The 24,049-nt window shown below is 37.2% G+C and overlaps 2 protein-coding genes across 4 annotated transcripts in view; both read right to left on the bottom strand.

Annotated features, from left to right (window-relative positions):
* LOC135676012 (protein RST1-like) overlaps positions 1-17,197 on the bottom strand; it is a 36,953-nt gene extending 19,756 nt beyond the window's left edge. For 2 of the 3 annotated variants that reach the window (XM_065186751.1, XM_065186753.1), the window contains exons 1-11: positions 16,671-17,197; positions 16,056-16,328; positions 15,541-15,636; positions 10,824-11,100; positions 10,026-10,273; positions 9,802-9,943; positions 9,411-9,598; positions 8,585-8,685; positions 4,073-4,148; positions 1,401-1,532; positions 1,237-1,318 (exon numbers count right to left, since the gene is read on the bottom strand). In XM_065186751.1, the coding sequence (XP_065042823.1) occupies positions 1,237-1,318; positions 1,401-1,532; positions 4,073-4,148; positions 8,585-8,685; positions 9,411-9,598; positions 9,802-9,943; positions 10,026-10,273; positions 10,824-11,100; positions 15,541-15,636; positions 16,056-16,328; positions 16,671-17,081 (2,026 nt within the window). In that variant the 5' untranslated portion in view covers positions 17,082-17,197. The remainder of the gene's footprint in view (positions 1-1,236; positions 1,319-1,400; positions 1,533-4,072; positions 4,149-8,584; positions 8,686-9,410; positions 9,599-9,801; positions 9,944-10,025; positions 10,274-10,823; positions 11,101-15,540; positions 15,637-16,055; positions 16,329-16,670) is intronic. The other variant, XM_065186752.1, reaches the window with a different exon arrangement.
* A 2,473-nt stretch (positions 17,198-19,670) lies between these two features.
* Positions 19,671-21,877, bottom strand: LOC135675415 (tryptophan aminotransferase-related protein 2-like). The gene is made up of 5 exons (XM_065185568.1): positions 21,789-21,877; positions 21,113-21,416; positions 20,626-20,903; positions 20,230-20,537; positions 19,671-19,855 (listed from the first exon to the last, which is right to left on the bottom strand). The coding sequence occupies exons 1-5, from the start codon at positions 21,875-21,877 to the stop codon at positions 19,671-19,673; spliced, it is 1,164 nt and encodes a 387-aa protein (XP_065041640.1).
* Positions 21,878-24,049: the final 2,172 nt, after the last annotated feature.

The raw sequence follows: 24,049 nt of genomic DNA, 5'->3' as shown, positions 1-24,049 counted from the left end.
GACTTAAAGGAGCATTCAACTGCAATATTTTAGATGAAACCAAGCAGCAGCTAAACATTTCACCTATTTGAACCCAAAAATTGAGTTATTATTGTGTTGTTATTGCAGTAATGATTTTATTTTCTTTTATTGTCAAGCTGTATCTATATATCATTTGTCAATAAAAGATTCTTCATTTCTTATATATCAAGGTTCCCAAAATTAAAGACTTACTAGGTCCATTTGTCAACCTCTACTAGAGCCACATTATTAAGAAGAACCAAAAGATATTAAACATCAAATAATGTGAAATTTTCATGGAAGAAACAAGTATAAGTTGATACCTTACCCCAAAAACTATCAACAAAAAGAATCCATTTTGCTTTTCCTTTTCCAACAAATCAAAAAGTAAGCAGCAAAAGTCCTCATTTTCTGATGAACCAAACACCAAATATTTATTTTTTCCTTAAAAATTGTTTTCTAGATTTAGATGGCACTGAATTAGCAAAACTAATTTTTTATTTCTGAAAAATTTAACACTACAAAAAATACTTTTTTTTCTAAAAATATTGTTTTCCCTTGATTCCTATTAAAGTTAGATGGCAGTAAATTAATCCTAAATCATGATATTTCTAGAAAGTATGTCATCACTGCACTAAAGACTAGTAAGTATCCCCGAAATTCCTAGAGCTTTGACATTTAGTTGTTCATCTTTCATTGATGACAAATTTACCAAAAATCAGACAAGCATGACAACCCAACAAGGACAACTTAACTATATAAAATGATGACCAAATCTGAAATGATCTAAAATGATTTTCATTATATTAATTGACTAGATATTTCAGATAAAAAGGAGTTCCCCAGGCCCTCGAAATCCCAAATGTTGGCCAACAATAATGAAACAAATCCAGAAATAACAAAACAAGCATCTTACAAAGTGGCATGTTAAAAATTCAAAGCTAATGTACCTTTAACTTCCTAAAAGACTAAAACCTCCAACATAAAAGATTCAGTAAGAACAACTGGAAAAGCAAACAACATACCAACAGCAATGAAAAGAGTTAACAGTTCACCAACCCTTTGACATCCCATATTATGGCAACTAATCACAACTATTAGAGGAATAAAACAAAGCTCTTCCAAAACATGGCACACGCAAATTCAAGGCTCATATAAACTTAAATTACAACAAAAGCATAGCCCTTCAACATAAAAAGAAATTTAAAAATCAATTATAAAATTCAAGAAGATTACCAATTACATCGGCTTCACAAAGATGAGCAAGGCTTTCCAATCCAAGAGCTTGCACAAGAGGATCACGGCTCTCAATAGATGACTGTTAACAAAATTAAAGAGAACTCTGTCGATCATTCGGTCTAGCCAACCAACAAGTTGAGAAAGAGCTTCTTTAAATTTACCGAGACAGACAATATGAGATCAACACCCCTGTCAGGATTATGGCAGCAGATATCACGCAGTGAAGCAGCAAGGCTAATACAAATTTCTCTCTGAGACATGAAATGAGAAAAGGCTTGGGGATCCAGAAGTCCCTAAATCAAGCAGAAGAAGATATTCAGTATTTCAGTGTCAAGTTTGAATTGGTGAGGCATTAGGTTGCAACAACAACAACATAATGTCCCAACTAATTGGATTGACTACATGATTCATTTTCTGTCTTTGAACTCTAAATAAAATAGTATATTTAATCTAATTAAAAACATTAAAATCTTTACTCAGTTCTAGGAATATCTTCAGAACTCTCCCACTATCTTTCCATGGACCACTAATATTAATTGTCCCATCTCGTCTAACTATAATATCTGTAGGTCCCCTTAAGAGCACGTCCATGCCATTCTTATTGTTTCTACCTCATTTTATCATCCATTGGAATTCCACCTAATCATTAAAAAAAATCTTTCCTAATTCCCTGTAACTCCACATATCCACCTCAGTCTTCTCATCTTAATGATCCAACACTCATATCCATAAAGCACAGTTGATTTAATAACTACTTTATAAAACTTATGATCATATAAAACTCCTAAGTACATACTTAGTTCTTCTCTTTATATTGCTAAAAATTTACTCTTCAAGATTTGCCTCCATAATTCAATATTACGATTAATTTCCTTTAAACTCTCATCAATTAGAACAGTATCATCAGCAAATGATCATGGAGATTTTTCTTTTTGTTTTTTAGCAATTCAAAATTATCCTCTTTCTCATCCCTAGTACCTAGCTTATTGTGAAATTTATCATAACCCTTGTATTTTGTCATACTTACAGCTCATTTACTTCTTTTTAAGTTACTATATATTTAAAGTTCTCATTTTTACAATTTTGCCAACCCATAAAGCATGATTTTTTTCATAGTAATTGCTTTTTGATCCTCCTCACATTACCACTAAATCTTCTCTTAACGCCACACCTCTACCATCAGATTCTCAATCCCTTTGTCACAATCCTAACCAAAGTTTGCAATTTCGATCTGTACCGACATATCGAGCCTTGCTCGATATGATACGTACTGAGGCATACTGATAGTACGCCAGGGTGTACCGGGCAGTACGCCTAAAATAACTGAAAACCCTCCAAAAATACCTAAAAAATAGAAAAATAGTTAGGATAGGATTTTTAAGTTATTAATACATTTAATATATTTTAGCAAAAATAATGTAAATTAGGTCAGAATAGTGTCATATATCTTTTTCGAGCTTTGAGGAGCAGCCTTGTGCAAAGTTCGCAATTTCAATCCGTTCGGGATCATCCTTCCGTTAATATTGAATTATCGTTCTTCCTCTTAATCCTCCCAAATTAGTCTTATAAATTTGATCAAATCCACAAATCGTTGCTTTGTTGAGTTTAGGAGAGTGAAAATGTGAGAATAAGAGAGAGATTGTGAGTGAAAAAGAGTTTGACAGAGCTTAAGAGATTGTGAGAGTGAAATGAATTGAAAGAGGAGGGAGAAAAGGATTTAAAGCAAGGTCTGCCGTACCGTACCGTACCGCTGGCCTGTCGTACCAGGCGGTATGGTCCGATACGGCAGACCTTGGTTTAAAGTTTAAACATCCTTTAGGTTGCCTCCAACGATCAAATTGACCGTTTGAAACCCAATATAGGTCGATAACGGTCAGTTTCAATCGTTACCGCTCGATACAACCCCGTTTTGCCCAATATGTGAGAAACAAGGGAAAATATAGCAACCATATTTTCCCTAGAAATTCAATACTCCTATATCTTATTTCTTAAATTGAAGATGTTTTATGCCAAAAAAAATACATTTGTCTACTTGATGACCAATATTAGGACATCATACATGGTGAGAAACAAGGGAAAATATAGCAACTATATTTACATGCAACAAGAAAAGGTATACATAATCAATAAGCAAATGATATGTTCCTAATGAAACAAAAAAACGTTTGCATGCTCAATAATCAACATTCTATAGACAAAAGTGAAGTGCCACTTCCCAAATACCAAAATGTTGCAAAATGTTGTCCAAGACAATGTCTTGTCCTTTGTGCACAAATATGGCTTTTAGCTGCATATGAATTCTGCTTGGGTTCTTGCTGCTGTATTGCAATATATGTTCATGAAAAACCAATAACGAGAGTAAAAACAACTCCACAATATTATCAGTATAGTAATTACTTATCTTTATTACAAAATATAATGTTAATTGGTAGACTGTGCTCATCCATTTATTTGCATCACATGCTTGTCTACTGATATTCTGCAATTTTGAAATTTTCCTTCCATACTTTTTCACTGTAAGATACAATGGTCAAGCTTATTTGCTATTGCAAGTAATCCACAAAAATCAAACTGCATTAAGGATTGTGATTGTGATATCTGAGTTCCTGAATTTGCTTAACACTAGTGCTTAATTCTACTCGAAAGTTAGTTATCCTTATTCCTTAATGCCTCACCTTCCAGCAACTAAAGGTAATTCCTTGAATTTGCTATAGCTAAATGTATATATGTTGGCAGAAGAAGTAACATTCAGGCAGAACTAAGACAAGTGACAGAAGGAGATCAATAACATCCAAAAGGAATCAATGTAGTAAAATTAAATAATTCAACTTACTTGCAAAGTTCCAAAAGCCGTATCATTGATAACCCATGTCTTACATAGTAGACGAACAGCTGTGCCATATAACACACTGGAAAATGAAAAACAATATAATGCTATATAAGCAACTCACTCTCCCATGAGGATAGCTCTAGGATTAAAATTGTCACTACTATTATCATCACCTTACAAAGCACGATCAACAGAGGATATGATGTGGTACATCCCAACTAAAGGTCCTACAATATCAATATGTTGATCTAATTCAGAATTTTGATGTTTATAAGTACAATCCTAACTCTTAAGCATGCAGTGGATGCAATATATACCATGGAATAGAACATGGCATGTAACCATATCAGCAGCTCATGAGCATGTGACGCAGGAGAAACCTGCACACCAAGCATATACATGGAAGCCTAGAGCTGAGTCAAATGAGGTAAAGGTTTAAATCATAGTATTTTACTATTTTTATTCTAGTTTACTTAGGTTTTCATGATTCAATTGAATCTATATTGCCATCACTTTACTAATTGAGCGACCATGGAGACTTCTTAAAGAGCTTGGTGAGTACTATCTATCTTACAAAATCCTAAAAGGAGAGATTTTCCCATAGAAAATACAGGCCAGGTTGGTTAAGATCATAATGGAAGAGTCTTAGCCTTTCAAATAGTCAACAACTTCCTCTATCAGTTTGCCTATAAAATCCTAGTATTGAGACACTTTACTTGGAAAATGGTATACTATTAGATGTGATGAGGTTCAGTCTAGGCAAGGCACACCATGCCAGCTCCAAACAAACAAGTACAAGGCCTTACATGGCAAGTAAATATTCAAAGGTTACTTTAGTAGTTTGATATCAGGGCAAAAGCAATGTAAAAATCCTTTATCAATCATATTGATGAAGAAAGTTTGAGACACAATTCATCTATCCAAAGTGCAAATGTAGAACCTTGACAAATTATCTGCTTCGAAGGGAAGGTACTTCAATATAGAAAGTGAGTTTGATACAGTATATTAGCTTTGAAGTAAAGCAGAAAAAAAAATGGATTAGAAAACAACTTAATAACGGAAAAAACACTTAGTAGCTCCTATACAAAGGAGATGTCAGATCTGGCAGAGAAGAGTTTTACTGAATTCATAATTGATGATTCTCATAGTATAAAACATGTACCAGTTCAAAGACTAAATTGATATGCACTGATGTTATTCATAACTTGGAGAGTATCACTGATTTAATCATAAACATGAAAAAAATTAGCTGGACTATTTCTTCAATTTTTAATTTGCCAAAATTTTGATTTGGCTTCAACTGGAAGAACATTGGCAACCATTGAATGCAGGGGAAGAGAGTACAGCAATCAATGTCAAAAGTTGATAACTTTGGTTAAGTCTTTTTAGATGCAGCCATACAGGCGTGCATATATTCTAAGTATCTATGATTGTTATATTGTTTCCCTTGGATATTACTTTCAAGGTCCCAAAAGAGTTGCAACTAACCAACTAATCTTCTTACAATGTCTGTATGATGGAACTTGGAAGTACTAAAAAGATTTGAATTTCTTTAAAAGTTAATTTTGTTTACACGGGGTCAATCAAGAAACCTATGAGAGACCTCATAGAGAGTCCTCATAGAGAGACCTATGAGAGACCTATATTGTTTACACGGGGTCAATCAAGATTTGAACAACTAATATTGTTATTTTGTTTAACAGTTTTGCATCTATCCGTAGAGTCCTCATAGAGAGACCTATGAGAGTCCAATCTATTCTGAACAGGAAAAAACAGAAACCTCCCTAAATGAATATTTGATATGTAATAAATTGCCAGCCACAAACTCCTATCTTCCCCTTTCTTTATTCTGGTTTTTTTTTCCCTCCCATTTCCCCCTTGTCTAAACCATTAGGATCTGATTTTCTTCTGGAAGTCACTTCATAGTTCATAGAACGTTACACATTTAATTCAATCTAAACAAACTAATTAATTGTAACTGGGCCCAATCTAGTAGGTGTGACCTTCAGCAGTTACCCCATTATTACCTTCCCTTTCTTGCCCACTTGAGACATAAACAAGCCCATCCTAAGGTCACCATTAGACATGGGCATATTTTCTTCAATCTATATCATTTAGTTCCCAATTGAGATGGTTATTAGGGCTCCTTAGGCTTGCAAGCTCCCAGCATCGTGAATCACAATTACTTTTTGAATTGTTTATCACAACCATCTAAATTCAAATTAATCAGTGCAATAAGTTACATAACACTGTAGGCTTTAGACTGGTCATATAACCTAAAAGGCAGTCAACTATCTCAGCATACATCAAAATGTGATTATCCCCATACCATAAAAAATTATAGCTTTCTTAGAAAAAAAATCTTACAAAAAGAACAAGAACATTGAAGAAGGCAAAGCACAAGCTACGTAGGCTTGCTAGTTTCCAAAATTACCTTTAGTGTGCCACATCATAAATCACAATAACCTTTTCAATTGTTGGTCACTTCCATCAAAATTCAAATTAATCAGTTACAATTAACACTGCAGACTTTACGCTGGTCATATAACCTAGAAGGTAGTAGGGTTTGCCGTGCCACATCATACCACTTGGTACGGGCGGTACGTACCAATCCAATAGGAGACAAGTACATGGACCACCCTGTACTAGGTGGTATATACTAAAAGATTTTGTATCGCTCAATACGGGCCTATACCGCTCAATAACGATCGAAATCCAACCGTTACAAACATGTACCGATTGATAACGATCAAATTTTGATCATTACTGACTAATGGCTCAGATCTAATCCTTTCCAATGGTCATATCCATTTGAAAGGGTTTTTAAACCCTTTCCTCCTCATCTTTCACCCCCTTTCACTCTCTCAATCTCTTTCTCACTCACTTCTTTCTCTAATTCGCGCATTTGTACTTTTTTAAAACTTCACAAAGCTACGATTTGTGGATTGGATCAAGATTGGGAAGCTAATTAAGGAGGATTAACACTTTAAGTTAGAAGAAGAACTCTCTAATCAAAGGTACATAGACAACTTCTCAATTGCATTCAACAATCCGCTCAATCCGGAGATAAGATAGCGGCACGGATAGCAATGCCTCGACCGACAATGACGACGATGCTCAAGAGTCGATGGTCCCGTCCAAATAGATTGAGACTGATGCATGGACCGAGAAGCAGTATTTTACGCATACCACCCAAAATTCATATCACGGAGCTTGATGTAATAGTTGCTCATTCTTCTCCAAGTAGTAGTACGTTGATCGATCTTATGATACAGAGTAATAGATCAGTGGCGAAAGTAGAAGTTTTGACATTCTCCATGCTCCGCACCAATACATGACACAATCGTACTTGTCTTAAGAGTCGTCACGGACACATGTGATTCATAACGATCAAACTACAGCCATCACCATATTGATGCACCAATGACATATGGTGTATCAGTATACTATGTCATGAGATCAATTTCAAGATTAGGTCCAACAAACAAATCAAATCAATATACAAATATATAGGATCGAGGACCCCGAACCACTGCCAGTGGAGTCCTGTCATTATTTTTTATGGTAAAACCAGGTATATCCACCGATCGATTGCTTAATTCATCAAAATATTAAGGTTTAAGTTATTCAACAAATAATGTATCAATTCAAATTATTTCTTTGCAGATAATTCAATATCAACAGAAGGACAATCTGAAACGTACCTCAAAACTACTCAAAACTCGAAAAAGATATGTGCCACTATTATTTTCTAATTTAGATTTTTTTGCTAAAATTATACTAAATTTATATTTATTTCCAACTTAAAAACTTTAATCTATTTTTTTTATTTTCAAAAAATTTTGGAACTATTTTTTATCATTTTTTCATGCCATCAGTATGCCCCATTGTACCGACACACGATACGTTGATACAAAGTAGTACGTAATGTACCGCCGATCAACCAGTACACCAGCTCAAACCTTGGAAGATGGTAAACTATCTCAAAACTATAGCATCTTAAAAGTAAAATTTTACAAAAAATAAGAATTAAACCAAGAAGGTAAAGGACAATCTAGGCAGGCTTGCTAGTTTCCAATGTTACCTTTGGACCATGCATCATAAATCACAATCACCTTTTGATTGTTTGTCACTTCCATCTAATTTCAAATTAATCAGTTACAAGTTACACAAAAACACACTGGTCATATAACCTAAGGGGTTCAACTATCTCAAAATATACCAAAAGAGGATTATCCCCGTACCATCTCAAACTCTGTAGCATCTTATACATAACGAAAAAGAAAACTAGGAAGGAAAGGGACAAGCTAGGCAATGATAGTAGACAACTCTAAAAAATACTGCAGCATACAAACCAACAGCAAGAACAATCAAAATATCTTTTTAAGATACTAATAATTTAGATAAAAACATCGCAAAATAATCAACTATAAAGAATCATGAAGAGCAATCATGTAAGAACCATTTGTATATGGTAAATGAACATAACCATAAGATAAACTGATAGATACATACGGATTTGCACTCTTGTGGAGCATTGGCAACACTGTTTGTAAAATTAACGGAACCATAACAGAATGTGTAGCAAGCGATGGAAGCATTTCCAGAAGTCTGGGCTGCAATAGATAAATAAAGGTTCTAAGGAAAATCAACCATTAAGTTAATATAATCTAAAAAACTATTCAATGTGCCTTGCCATGATGGTAGGTGCAGTGTCGGTAAATTATTGCAAAAAGGTGGTAACACTTTTATATGTCCCCACTACTGATGTAGCAATAACAGCAGTGGTTGCGATCCACAGCATGGCACATGAATGTCATCAAGTTCAACCAAAACTGATAGCTGATGGCTGCTACTTCCACTACCATTAATAACAGTTGATTTCACGTTGAATACACAGCAAAAAACAACTATAGTCTCCTAGGAAACCATGGAACAAAGATGAGTAGTGATAAATATACTATATCTTCAATTTGACAACTTGAACAGCACCCAAAATAATCATGTTGATTTCTGACAAAAGTACTGATGATAAATGTAGTGGCGGTTTGGAAATGGTGATAAATGGTCATATCAGAAAGACTGATAATAACAAACATGGAGATAGAGCATCAGTCGCAACAATGGCAAGAATAATGATAGCAGTAATGGTCTAATGTTAGAAGTAAATTTCAACATTCCTTCCATCTATGTTTTCATGTAACTTTCAATCCATGAGGAAAATTTTAACTGATTTTTCACACCAATTTTTAAATCAGTGTTTTGTTAGTAGCTTCTTCATCCATTATTTTTACACTTCTTTCAGTTTTGTGAAGATAAATAAACATGGTTACTGACTTACCAACATTTTAAGGGAGTCACACTTGTCTCTGCATAGCATCTTAATGTGGAAGAGAACTGTTAGCAGCAGTGGCATACCCAGTTTATAATCCATTCCACCAATTGCAGCCAAAGAATCAACAGCAGATGTGCTAAGTTTAGGATGTACAAGCAAAATCGAAGCCACAGAGCTAAATAATGAAGTTAATCCTATAAAACAGAATAAACTGTCATCACGCACCGGAAGTACAAGTTTAACAAGTTATATCAATCCAATACACTTAATAAAAAAAACCACACTTGAGAAGGAAAAACAGGTGACCAAGCTTGAAGTATGTTGAAATTACTAAAATGAACAATAACCTCCAAGGTGAAACTTGAAATATGTTGAAATTACTAAAATGGACAATAACCTCCTGAGGAACTTTCTGGTGATTGAATAATTGAATTATATTTTTGCCTTCTAACGGTTGACAGGTACTCTTTCAGTTGAGACGTCCAACTTGTCATTACACCACATTGTGACCCAATAAATCCAATTTTTTCATCATGATTCTGTATCAATAAGTTAACTGAATCTAAGGCATCTATTCAAGAAAAGACATATATGTTAAAATAAGATACAGTATCAGATAACCTGGAACCAAAGATGATGCAGAAGCCTTAGAAGAATAAATCCTAGCCTCAAAGTAGACGTTCCAGACATAGGGATCTGCACTTTTCTCGGATCATCTGACAACTCTAAAACTTGCCTGCTTGCTCTTGAAAGTAAGTGAGATGCCGAAGCTTTAACAGATTGAGAAGGAGAGGACAATAGGTTGATGAGAGGAAAGATACACAAAAGATCTTCACCATGGTAACAAGCAATTCCTTTGCTATTGTCTTCTGCAATAAAAGCAATGCATAAGGCATTTCTATAGGAAATCTCAAACAGATGGAAACAACTTAAGTTATTCATTTGCAAGAAATCCTATTCAATTGCAAAATAAAGCAGCCGATTGAAAACAAAGAGAACATAATTATCAGTGCCTCACTACAAAATTCCTGTTCTTAAGATATTCCTCCAAATTTCTCAACGAGGAAGAAGTTCAAGTTCAAAAAACAAAGAAGTTACTGGGTGATCTTGTATGACATTAGCCATTTACCAGCCATACATGTTTCTTATTCAACTGTCAGGACATTGGTTCATCCGAGATAATTTGAGCTGCAAAACGGGGCCTCCAAAAAGAAATGAGAGAAATATTCCAAGTCAGTTACTTGCCCATGCATCTTTTGCTGTGTGGTGCAATAAAAAGGCAATTTTACGATTTGCATGATCTTTTCAAGCAAGAAGTGTAAAATGACTACTCAAAATTCCCAAGGAAGATACCAGGCTTTGCTAAACTATTATGCATATAAGAATTTGTTTCAAGAAAATGTGAGGAAAAAAATGCACCATTTTCTTTCTTCCACTCATTCAAGAAAATTAAAAGCTTCAAAGCAGACAAGTGCTCATGTTCAAACTCCGCCTGGGTGAGAATGATGGAGACAGACACAATAACTGTAACAAGCTCAGCCGGATATGGCAAGCCACAGTTTCTCTGGGCCACCAATAGACGCTTTGCCAATTCAAGAAGAATTTCAACTCCACCCCAAGGCTTAGTACAGCCAATAGCCACTGACAACAGATTCTCTAGTAGCTCAATACCACATGCTTTGGCATCAACACTAACCTGCTTCGATGTTTAAGGTTAAATTAGCATGATAAATTTCCAGATAAAAGTAGTATTCTGAAAAGAACAAATAAACATCCCAATGGCACAAGTAAATTACAGCCAACTTGATATACAACCATGTCATGTCACAAATACTCAGATATTGAATATAAACATGCTCATAAGCTTCCTGTAGATGTGACTATGCCTATAATGCACTCCAGAACAGAATAACAAACTAATATAAAATGTCAGAACTAACAACATTCTTCAAAATGTCATATAACAAGTATGGCTCATCTTGTTTTTGTCCTGGTGTTGGTCCTTAGTGTCTCTCACTGTTTGACAAGAACACCAAAATCAAATGTAATCCAAAACAACAAAACCCAAATTCCCAATGCACGCACCAAAATCAAACTATACAACCTCATGATTCCAGAATCCTCCTACATTTTCCGTACAGCACAATCAAATCAATGTCTCTAATCACATGTCGATGTCATCTTTTGTTTCTCCCTATTGAAAAAAAAAATGATCAAATAAATGAAGCATGTTGACACTCTATTTCCACTCAATCTCCTCTGATTTTCCATGATAATTAAGGCTTTCACAGAGGAACCAAAGTGGGAACCCATTTGATTCCCTTGTTTTTATAGATTTTTATATCTTACATTTAGTTACCTGAAACAGATCACAGAGACACAGACACCTTCAAAGAAGGACAAAATAGAGAATCAAATTGCATTTCACCTGAATAGTCCACACTAAGGGTGGGGAGGGGGTTATGATGATATATAGGTTAGATGGGCACACTACTAGTAACAGGGGCTACAGAATTTTAGGCCATGTGGACAAAGGCCTGTTATACCAAACATTCTGGGCCAGTGGGCCTATTGGGTCAGGCACAACACAAGTCTAAACAGAAAAGTGATTTCCTTAATAGAGAACCCCATCAGCTTGTGGCTAAGACCATAAATCTTAGAGGTTATCTTAATTACAGAAACTCTTTCTTTTTCCACCTTTTTCTTTGTCCGATGCCCCGCAACCCAACCCCTCCTCCTCTTCTTGCTTAGACAAATACTAGGCTCAATGTTCCTCTTCTCTTCGCATCCTTGCCTCTTTCCCTCCCTCTTCACTATTTCCCCACTTCTGCCACCAATGTTCTGCTGCTTATTAGCATCTACGATTTTCTCTTAAGGTGCTCAACATGGAGCATGCTACAGGGAATCAATGAAACCTCATTCAATGGTACTGAATGCCACAGATGATTTTATAAGTCCCTATCACAAAGAACAAACCCACTAATTAATAACTCAAAGTGAAACAGGACTGAATTTAAAGTTGGAGACCAGACACCAACCTAATCTAGTAAACCAGTCAAGACTGAGATCGGCCAGGATCAAGTCTAACTAATTAGGCCCATAGACTTATTGGTTTAGCCTATGCACCATAAGGGCCTATTTGACTATATCAAATTTCAAAGACCTTAAATTATAAATTTATGATTTTAGTGGAATTATAATTTATTTGCATCTGCCTATAAATTTGGGAATTTAGTGTCATTAGACTCCATATTCCTGTAATTTACCCAACCAATTCATTTTCTTATACTGTCAGATTAACAAAGTAAATTTCAAATTTATGGTTGTTTCATCAAGCATGTTTTGTACATGAATTGGTTAATGTAATGTATATTGATCAGGATTTTTGTGCCAAATAGCAACAACATGTTGAATAACCAAGAAGTCAACTTTGATTGATAATGTATGAGATCATAATATTGATGCATATGATGGGTGATTCAATCTAATCCTTTTATCCGCATTTTGGTCGTTTTATCTTGAACAGCTATCAACCTTTACCCTGTTTCACGAGGCAAAGAGGAATATATAAGTAACAATCTATCAGTAGTTAAAATTATTATGTGAAGTGTCTTCTCACACTAGTAAAAATACACTTCCTGAAATTTGACTTTCCTTCAGTGTCATGTTTTTCTTCCAAGCCATACACAAGAATGGCTTTAAGAATATTTTGGATCCATGAGCAGTATCAGTTACATTTATCAACTGTCCAATGCATGCAGACTGTTGCACAGGATATATGAATTTATCGCAGATCCGGTGTGCATATCCTGATTCAGAATAATTTAATATCATAGACTGCTGTATTGACCAATCTGGATTACCTAAACTACGATTCAATCTGAACAATATAATTGTTTTAAAAAATCAAGTTGCATAAATAAAAATATTAAAAATATATTTTATAATCTTTTCAAGAAAGTTCAGAAACAACAAAAGTATGAGATCATTTTGATGAAAAATCTCAACACATTCATAGCTTTGTAGTCTTCTAAGTTCCAAGAAAATTACCTTGACATTACATGATGCAGTATGTATCATGAACCAAAATAATGAACTACCGAAATGTACCTCCATCCATGTACCATGACTCATGCTAAGTGGAGCACTCATACACACCAACAACAACAACAAGTAATAATATGCCAACAATGGATATTTGCCATCCTTGAGCTCTGACATCATACCCACATTCATAGCCCAACACAAACAATGTTTGAAGCAACTATCTTTCATAGCCAAAAGCATCAACAGCTTATGCTCTGATCCAAGTAGCATGGGAAACGTGGATTCCCATGTGAACCAGCAAGGACTACCTTGCAAGGCTAAATACTCCGGGGTCACCAATAGCAAAGTAGTACCATGAGGGAAAGGTGAAAAGAACCCCCATCGGGAAGTAAAATAGAACATGAAACCATGAGTTCCCACGCAATGGAAGGAGAATGTGATTTCTAACAATGTGTCTATTGAAGAATGAGTTGACAACTCATAGGCAATGGCTGGCTTGGTTAAGGTAACCAACCGGAGTCGTAGCAAAAGCGAATCTTCATAGAATGATTGTCACTACTTATGAACCCAAACCTAGGTGATCTATCCATGACCAGCATGAAGCTTGGGTGAAACTAAGCGAAGGTCCAAACCGACTGATGTTGAAGAATCAATGAATGAGTTGTGGTTAGGGGTCAAATGCCTCTCGAGCCCAGAGCTAGCTGGTTCTTTCCGAAATGTGTTGAGGCATAGCAGTTGACTAGACATCTCGGGGTAAAGCAATAATGTTATTATGAATAGTTTATCTTATGTTATTATGGAATTCAATGTTGGATTAACCCATGGAATCATCTATGGGTGCACATTGAAATCCCCACCTTGTGGTAAGCTATATAATGAACAGAAACCCATATGTTGCCCGCTTTATTTGTAAGTTGTAACAACCCAAGTGCAACTTATTTGTGAAAAGTGAAGCTTGCTAACATGAGCCAAGCGTATACCTCAAGTAACAAACAATTTGTAAAGAAATCTCTCCTTTCTTTCCCATTGGATGCTCATAATAACAAGTAAATGTGGTTCTACCTATAATTTATTCTACGAGACCATTGTCTATTTATACTTCATTAAAATGGCTCAATTACATTGTTTTATTGAAATCCTTCTTTATCCTCCATACATGATGCTACCACAACAACAATGACATGTCACAATGTCCCAACTATTTGGAGCTACATAGATCTTTTCCCTCATTGAGCTCTTTGTAAGGTGATATTTCTAAGAAAATCAAAGAGCATTCAAATCTACTTTTATTGTTCTAGTGATATCTTCTTAGGTATCCCTCTAACTCTCTTTGTACCATTAATTGTAATAAACTAAGATTTGACATTGGTAAGTATTCTCTGAACATGAACATATAATCTTGAATAATTCTCCCCCATCCCGACCTCTGTCAAGCTTCTCATAGCTATTCATAGATGAAAAGTTTTTTTTTTTCATATTTCTGGTAACTCCGCACATCCATTTCAAATTTGTGTCTGAGCTACACTAACTCTTTTAGGGTCTTCCATTTGAAAAGCTCAATACCAAAAGATGCAGGGCTAAAATAAAGATAAATGCTCCACACTAGAAAGAAACTATAATCTAGCTAACATTTTCTTTTTTTCTATTCTCCTAAAATAACACAGTATAGCTCCCTTGTAGACATGTTTCTAATGGTCACACAGCGGTTTTAAGAGAACAAATTTCTTCTATCTACCAATTTCCAGATATTGCCAAAGATGGTAAACATTTGGTCAACAAAGGTTACCATCTTTATTAGATACAGCATCATAATTTTATACACTTCCAAAATGAGAAGGATTCCAGATTACCATGTTTGTGTCCTAAGAAACAACAATTTCCCTCTAAAGTAAACTATTCATTACCACCATCAGGAGACTAACACGTGAAAAATAAAATAGCAAAAAATTACAAACAACCTACCAAGAATGACCAATCATGCAAATGACAACAGTAAGGAAGCAAGGATCTCATGGAGCTTATAAAGTATACCTGACTAAATAAAGTAAAAACTTATAAGAAACAGTTTCCAGGCATATGAAGACATTACGGATTGGAATACGGTTTCGCCACAACTCAGCTGCTTCAAGACCACGATAAATGCATCAACCAAGTACTCTGAAGAAACCAACAGGCACTTGAAATCCTGATAAGCGGATAGAGTTGTGAGGTATTATCATGGAAATAAGAAAATATCATGCCAAACCAACAAAATCACTAGTCCAAAAATAATTACTTATTTCATTCATGAGGACTAAACAATGAGCACCAAGCAACAAGAGAACATTGTGCAAAACCGGCAAAATCATTAGCTTTCAAGACTTCATTTTTTCCAAGAGACACATAAAGAACATTAGGAGAGATTAAATTACCGATCTTCAGAAATCATTCCTGGAGGGCAACCTACTATGTTCCTAATATTATAATTTCAGAAGCTGATCTTGTCCATAAATATTATAATCAAAACTGGGACATCATGTCGAGAAGTCATATCCAATCAAGTGCAAGAACATGCTATCACCAAAAACAGCAGGTAAAGCATGAAAAGTGTAGGAAAATTCTTGCCTCCTCATTTGCTAGTGGTAAGTGCCGTGTGCACCCAACAAGAAGATTCAATATGCCAATAGATTGTGATGGGAACGAACACGAGAATGATGCCACGGAAGAGATCAAATCCCTTGTAAAAGATGAAGAAGAAGAAGTCCGAAGAACTGAGAACAAGAGAAAAGGCCTCAAGAACCCCGAGACTGTCTCCATTCCGAGTGACTTGTTTTGCACTATAAATAACAAAACTTGCTGAATGAGTTCCTGGTGCACTTCTGTTCGACATGAAAGGACCTGCATCCAAAACGACAATAAAAAGCATACAAAAAAGTTACCAAGAGTTGGCTGGAAAATACTGATTGTCATAGATTTCTTGATTTTGCAATAATCAATGAATGAACGATGTACACTTCCAGGAACCTAATTTTCCCCTTCTCTCTTTTGTTTTCCCTCGTTCCCCTTTCACCAGAATTTTTATCTCCCCTCCTACTCTTGTATTCCTATTTTTCCTTGAACGCGTGGCGATGATAAATTAGGGTTAGGGTTAGAGGATGCTGGGTTTCCAAGAAAGATTCGACAGAGACGCGGTAACAATGAATCGCGATAAAGAGCAACAGGTTCGCGCATTGCCGCTACCTTGATGAAGGGGTGGAGCTCAACAGGGTCGAAGCGGCGGCCCCAGGACGGATCTGCACGGAAGGCGAAGCGGGCCAAGAAACCAATTCCCTTGACGAAAAGCGAGGCGAAGCCGGGTGTGCAGCCATCGAGGGCGGATTGGAGCTCGAGAAGGGCGGCGGGGACTGGGAGAAGGCCGTCCTTGACGAGGGAGCATAGCTCGCGGACGGCCTGGTCAGCGACGGGGGCGGAGGGGGAGCTAAGGCAGCGGGAGAGTGCGTCGCGAGCGGGGCCGGAGGCAAGGCCGAGTGGGGGAGGGGCGGAACGGAGCTTCTTGAAGAGAGAAGCGACGGCGAGGCGCTGGAAGGAGGGCTGCGGTAGGCGCGTCTTGTCGAGTAGGTGATCGAAGGAGGCGGCGGCGGACGACTCCATTCGCCCTCCAACGCTCTCCGACAGGGAGACGAATTCAGCGCAGAGAGTGACAAAGGAGAAGCGAAGAGCGCCGTCGGCGTGGTGAAGGGTATCAGACACGGTCCACCGTACTAGGCAGTGACCGCGGACAAAGGCTTCAATCCATGAATATAATAACGCCAACAAGTAAATGACAATATTTATTTATTTAAATAATTAGTAATAAACGACATCCGATTGCGCGCGATACGATGGGCTTAACAAAAATAAATTGGATTTTTTTTCTCTTTTTAATGGCCTACGTATCAGTCCTTCGCTTTGCTTGGTCGAAGCTTCGTTGATATTTAAACGCTTGGTTTAAATATATAGGGTTCGAGATTAAAGTGTATATACAGTTTCGAATGATATTATTCGATACGAGCGGTATATATTGATTCGATAGTAAATCGATACGTGGACCATTCGTTATCGATATTTTTTTATAAATAATATATATAAAAACGATATCATCTCATTTTTATATATAAATATATATATATATAAGTATTATATATATAGAGATAACATCGTCTCGTTTTTTTACGACGTCGCGTTGCTTGAGGAGAAGAGAGGCGACGTTATACTTTTTTTTTTACTTTTATGGATATATATATATATATATATATATATGAGAAGAGAGATGATGTCGTCCTGCCTACGAGAAGAAAAGCTTTTATGGATATATATATATATATATATATATATAAGAGAAGAGAGACGACAACGTCCTGCGTAGGGAGAAGAGAAGCGACGTTGCCTCGCGTAGGAGAGAAGGGAGGCGACGTTATCGAATTTATATATATATATATATATATATATATATATATATATATATATATATATATATACCGAACGATATATCACTAGATATACAGTATCGTATTGTGAGAATATCGAAACTTCGATACGGTATGATATTTTAATCTTTTGTTATAATATTATTTTCTTTTGATAAAAATAGGTCGAACTTTAGAAAATTATTTCTTTCCAAAAGTGTTTGTTAGTTATCTCTATTCATCGTTATATGTGGATCAGTCCCATAAACTGGTCAAACTCTTCAGCTTATTTTCAAATATCATAAATTATTTATATAGCTCTTGTTTGGTTATTCTTGTTTCTAGACCCGGATGATACTTATCTCCTATTTTTATATATATGTTGATATGCATTGAATTTTAACTTTATTTGTTTCATGTTTTTTAATAGATTTATAGTATTTTATGGCTGCGTTCAAAATATCATAAATTGATTGAAAAATATTAGAACTGAAATCGGAAGTGATTAATCATGTACCATATCTATCTTCGTCACAATAAGAGGGAAACAAATAAAGAAAGTGATTTCTATTTATGAATATAGGTACATAATGACGAGATATGTACACGAGAGATTTATTTTATGAGAGATATTACTTTATGAAAATCATTATTGATTTAAAATATATTATTTAATATATAAAAAAATATTATATATATGGGTAATAATTGATTTGATAATTGGTATGCCTAAGTTATTTAATTGATAGTTGCTCTAGGAAGTTAAGTTCAAAATGATTAACATGATAAGAGACCATTTGATAGATCGCATTGATATTAGGCTCATGAGGAATTATCCGCTTTGAGCAATGAACAAATTCGTACGAATTTGTCAAATCAAAACTTATGAGTTCTAAAAAAACATAATTGAGATATAAGTCTTAGGTTCGTCTTATATGGGACCGTTTGATTATTACGTGATGGTTTGTAGGTTCGTGAGAAATTATTCGTTTTGAACGATGAGCATACTCATACAATTTTGTTCTTTTGGAGCTCGTGAACTTCAAAATATATCTTTGAGGGTAAAAAAGATCTAATAAATTTATGAGTCATTGATTCTCATACTCAATCAGTATAGAACTAAATGACCTTATTATAACTATCGATGAATCATTTCAAATACACTTGCAAGTAGCCGGGACTCTAGATGTACAAATCGAATGCCTTCCCTAACTTCAGGGGAGTAGAATTGCAACTGATGCTCATCCAAGGAAATCATCCCTGTCTCGGATCATCGTATCTTTCTTACAAATTTCGGGTACCGAATTAAATAGCCTACCTAATTAAACCGTTGGTTAGTAGTAAGTTGTGCATCCGAAGGACAATTACACAGAGCAACAAAAGATCGACGCTTCATTGGTTGGTTGCCCAAAAACTGTGCTGAAAACATGGCAGCCAAGACCAAATTCCACATAACATCATTCTCACGCTGCACTTTCGTCACCCACCTCGGAACAAAAGCGCAGCAACACGGAGCAACGACGGCACAGGAGGAAGAGCCAACGAGGGGAAGAAAAGAAAACTAGAAAAGCAGGCAATAATGTTTCAAGGATTGCCCCACAAAGTACATGAAAAAGTTGAAAATGGTCCGACGCAAACACGGAGCGACGACGGCACGATACGACCACGTAGCTCATAGCTGGAAGGAGGCAGACGAGAACACAGGGAACGACGACGAGAGAGGGACATACGGCTACATATAAAAGTTCAACATATACTAGCTAGCTTAGGATGAACCAACGATGACGACGCCGCGTCAACGGAGAGACATGAGCCGTTCGATGAAGAGGTCGAACGTCTCATCACGATCCACCATGCTTACTCGCGCGTAATTCGACTCCACGCCGAAATGGCCGCCGCCCCGGGTGAGTATCTTGTGCTTCTTGAATAAGTCTGCGCAGTCTTCCATTCCCTCCCTTTCGCACTTGAGCCATGCAAAAGCTACATAGCAAAAAAGAATGATGAGAAGGAAGGAAGGAACCATGCCGAGTTAAACACTGCAAACAAGCGAGATGAAAAAATGAAAGAACCCAAAACGCAGTAGCAATAGGTAGGACAGAAGCTGTGATGGATGGAGATCAGGCAAACCCAAAAGGTTCGATTGAGATTCGACGAAGACGGTAAAACGCTAATGCAGATACACCAGGAGGCGGAGTGATGCAAGATTTGACATCGGACAAAAAGGCGGCTAGACTACTTGTTCTTGAGGAAGGCCAGAAATAGGACGTTTAATTTTAATTGTGAAGACGCATATATCTAATACGGGAACAGCCAAGAGGCATTAATGTAGTAGATCAAGTACGTAAGACATATACCAGGACAGGCTTCGGTCGTCTCCCCGGTGAACTTGCAGTGGACCGACTCGAAGTCGGGCAATGTAAAGATGCCCGAGGCCTTCACGGCTTCTCGCAACTTCCGCCACCTCATGGACAGAAGCCGGCGACCAAATTCGAACATCTTCAGACCGGGCTTGGTCTGCAGGTCTGGGCGCTCGTAACCATCGGAGATTGCTTTGAGGATGGTTGCCGCCCGGAGCTGTGAGTCCTTGGACACCCCAATGGTGTTCAACTCCATAAACTTGACCATCTTCTTGGCCACCTCCACGTCCTTCACCAGAGCCCACCTGCCCCATTTGATTTAAGCTTCATCGATCGCCTTCTTACAATATCAACTAATTAGCCACGGCGACAAAGTTAAAGATGCCCACTTACCCCAGTCGAGTTCCGGCATGACCGGAGAGCTTTGAGACGGTGAACAGCATGATGTCATGGTCCGCTGCAGCAGTGATGGGAGTGTATTGCGGCCAGTAGTAAGCTAAGTCATGGATTGTCTTCCCGTTGCTAGACTTGAGCACTGCTTCCCTGATGGAGCCATCCGGGTTATTCGGGGAACAAACCACCTCTATGTACGCATCACCTTCGAACTTGGATGCATCCCCACTCCACCGATATAACGCTGACCGAAGGTAGTCGGTGATCCTCGGAAACGACTGCATTAATTAATTTATACTTTTAATTGCTCGTCGACAACTCAAATCGGAACAGCATAGCATAATCTAACTAAGAAAGTTTCATGACATGATATAACCGACCAATAGGTTGATAAGAGTGTGTAGAAAAGATTGGAACCAAAGCAAGTCTTAAGAACGAGAATGGGTTGGATGCGATATATTGCATGTAGTAGTGGAACAGTACTCACTGAGTAGTACGGAACTGCGGAAACAACGCTCATCGGCTCCGGCGCGTCGGAAGGTGATAAAGCAAAGAGAGAGGCCTGAAAGAGCTGAGTCGACCCGGTCCCGATGACGAGGAAGCGGTCGTCGGCTACAGCATTGCCAACCAGGTTATGGAGGCGCCGTGCCTCGTGGGCAAACTCGGGTTGCAGGAACCAGCAGAAGTTGGAGACATCGGAGAAGTAGCTCAAGGTCCGCCACGAGGGGATGGTGATGTCTGCCGCCTCGCCCACCTCCTTCCAGAAGGACTCGAACATGGTCGGATCTCCACTGGGCCAGTCATCGGTTTTTTGGCCGTCAAACAGCATGCATATTCGACAATAAGAAACAAGGACAGGACGTAGCACAGAAAACACAAGTTTCGATTTCTTGCTTCCCTTCCCATTATTTCACATCAAAGCATGTCGTCCTAAGACTACCGCAAAGCAAGAGCATCTCCAGTATCTCTCGATCAGAGATCTCCTCAGGGGAAGATACATTTGAAGTAAAAAATTCCGATAAAGAAATGCAAGTCAACAGGAATGCTATCGGATATCGTAGCAAAAGACCGGCGGTGTATTTTGATACAAACTCCGATTCATCCAATAATAATAAGAAAAACGGGTACGTAAGCAAAGACGCCGGGCGGGTGCGATGACTCACTGGTCGAGATTGATAATGGCGTCCTTCGAGACAGGGCGCGAGCCGGACGAAGAGCTCACACTGATCTCCTGCTGCGCCGTCGACGTCATGTCCACCGCTCGCTGATGACTGCAGCTTCTTCTGTTCCGCTACAGGGACGCTACCATTGGCCTGGCAACCCGGTGCACATCGCCCACCTTATAGAGGGAGGCGACGGGATGGAAGCATCCCCTCTGGCTTATCGGGAAAGCGGCCTGATACAACAAGAGCCCCCCCCCCTCCTGGATTTGCTAGTTCCAGCGAATCTTGAAGGGGAAAAGGATACGATAATGCTCTCTGTAAATATACATCCAGACTATGTTAAGAGGAGATGCGTTCGACTTACCCTTTTCTGTTCTTGTCGAAGTTGGTATGGTTGTCGACGCGGCAACGTTCAAAAATACTGATTTGAAGATGTACGTTCATTCAAGGTGAAAATGCTGATTCGAAGAAGTTCCTCGGCATAGATTTTAGAGTTTGGTCTCCATTCTCAAATTAGCGAGGTTATAAAAAAGAGAAATTTATTTCCAGTCTATTGACTAGAAATCTATAATGAAATAAGAGTCTGATAAATATATTATTATTAATTTTAACTTAAATATTTTGATCAATGATTTGGATCAAATAAAGTTGATAGACCAATTAATCCGGATCGTAATATTATAAAATCTATTATTAACTTATTGTATCAAACCAAATACTTAATTAAGATGCGACGAAGAATGGGTATACCCAGATTTTACTGTCATTTTTCTGGATGCATACGATCAATCTTCACTTTATCATTCGATCAAAGATAATATTTTTTTATTGTAATTATTAAATGTTATCATAACCGACGAATATATTGAGTGAATGATTTTATATTTCATTCGTCTACTTCATCATTCCACCTTTTTTATCATTGCAAATGTTTGTCGAGTCGCTCACACTTACGTGTGTAAAATCCATGATAAATCAGTAAATTTACGAGGAAGCAGCAAAAGGAAATCCATGAGAAATCTCCCGTGGCTTCCTTTCTGCTTCACTACGACTATGATGACAAGACAATGGATAAGATAGGAGCACAAAAATAGTCAAACATAAAGATCTGCTACAAATCCTGCTGTTTTTCCGACCGGAGACTGCAATTTATTCATGTGAATCAAAAATATTTGAATCGACTTTGATAGCATGGTAATTGATAGCATGGTGAGAGATAAGTACCGTAAGGAACCAAATGTTGGCACGGTCTCACTTACGATAGCATCGTCGGCGTCTCTTACCATGCTATCAATTTATTCATGTGCCCAAATGTTGTAATTGATAGCATGGTAAGTCTTGACTCATTGACTTGACGATGGTATCTACGTCAAATTATCACTTCTACATTGATCGGTGAAATCTATATTCATTACTAATATATCGCATGGTAAGTCTCAACTCACTCGACTTGACGAGTACATCTATATCAAATAATGATTTCTACGTTGATCCGTGAAATCTACATTCATCATCTATGATAGCATAGTAAGTATTGACTCACTCGATTGACGATGGTATCTATATCAAATGATAGCTTCATTAGCGTAATGTAATCTTTATTAATTACCAATATGTTAGCTTGGTAACTCTCATCTCACCGGAAAGTAAAAAATCGAGTCAAAAAATAATATTTATAGCAAAAGATTATCATATCAAAAATTAAACGTTAAGCTAAAGATATATGCATCATGTTGGATGATCGGATATCGTGACAAAATTGGTATGCTAGAAAATTAGATAATGCGCTAAAATATAAAGCCGATATACGATATACTAAAGGATATGATGAAATATCGAAAGATCGAACCACAAAAGGTTTGATGGTGTATAAGATATGCGGTTGGTATCTCTGTCCTGTTGAAGTCAACTTGGGGTACAATAGGCTCTGAAATGGGCTGAAACTTAGCCAACTTAGGAGTGATAACTTATGGTTGCAGTGGACTGATCCACGGGCTTGTATTGGTCCGCTTGAGTCTCGGTGCCACTCAGTTTTGGCATGGTGTCAGCCAAGTCGGGCAATGGTACTGCTCGAGTGTGTGGACGAAGCACTCGATATCGTTTTGGTAATTCGATGATGATAGTAACGTCGATATCTTTATTTTTCAATATTTTTTCTTATTTATTTTATATTTTAGAGTGTTTACTGATAGGGGTAAAAACAGATCTGACGTGACACGTCACGTCGGATTTGACATAACATACCATGACATCTGCCAACC

The sequence above is a fragment of the Musa acuminata genome, chromosome BXJ1-6 (genome assembly GCF_036884655.1).
Source record: "Musa acuminata AAA Group cultivar baxijiao chromosome BXJ1-6, Cavendish_Baxijiao_AAA, whole genome shotgun sequence".
Classification (NCBI taxonomy): domain Eukaryota; kingdom Viridiplantae; phylum Streptophyta; class Magnoliopsida; order Zingiberales; family Musaceae; genus Musa; species Musa acuminata.
This window is presented reverse-complemented; position numbering and strand designations above follow the sequence as displayed.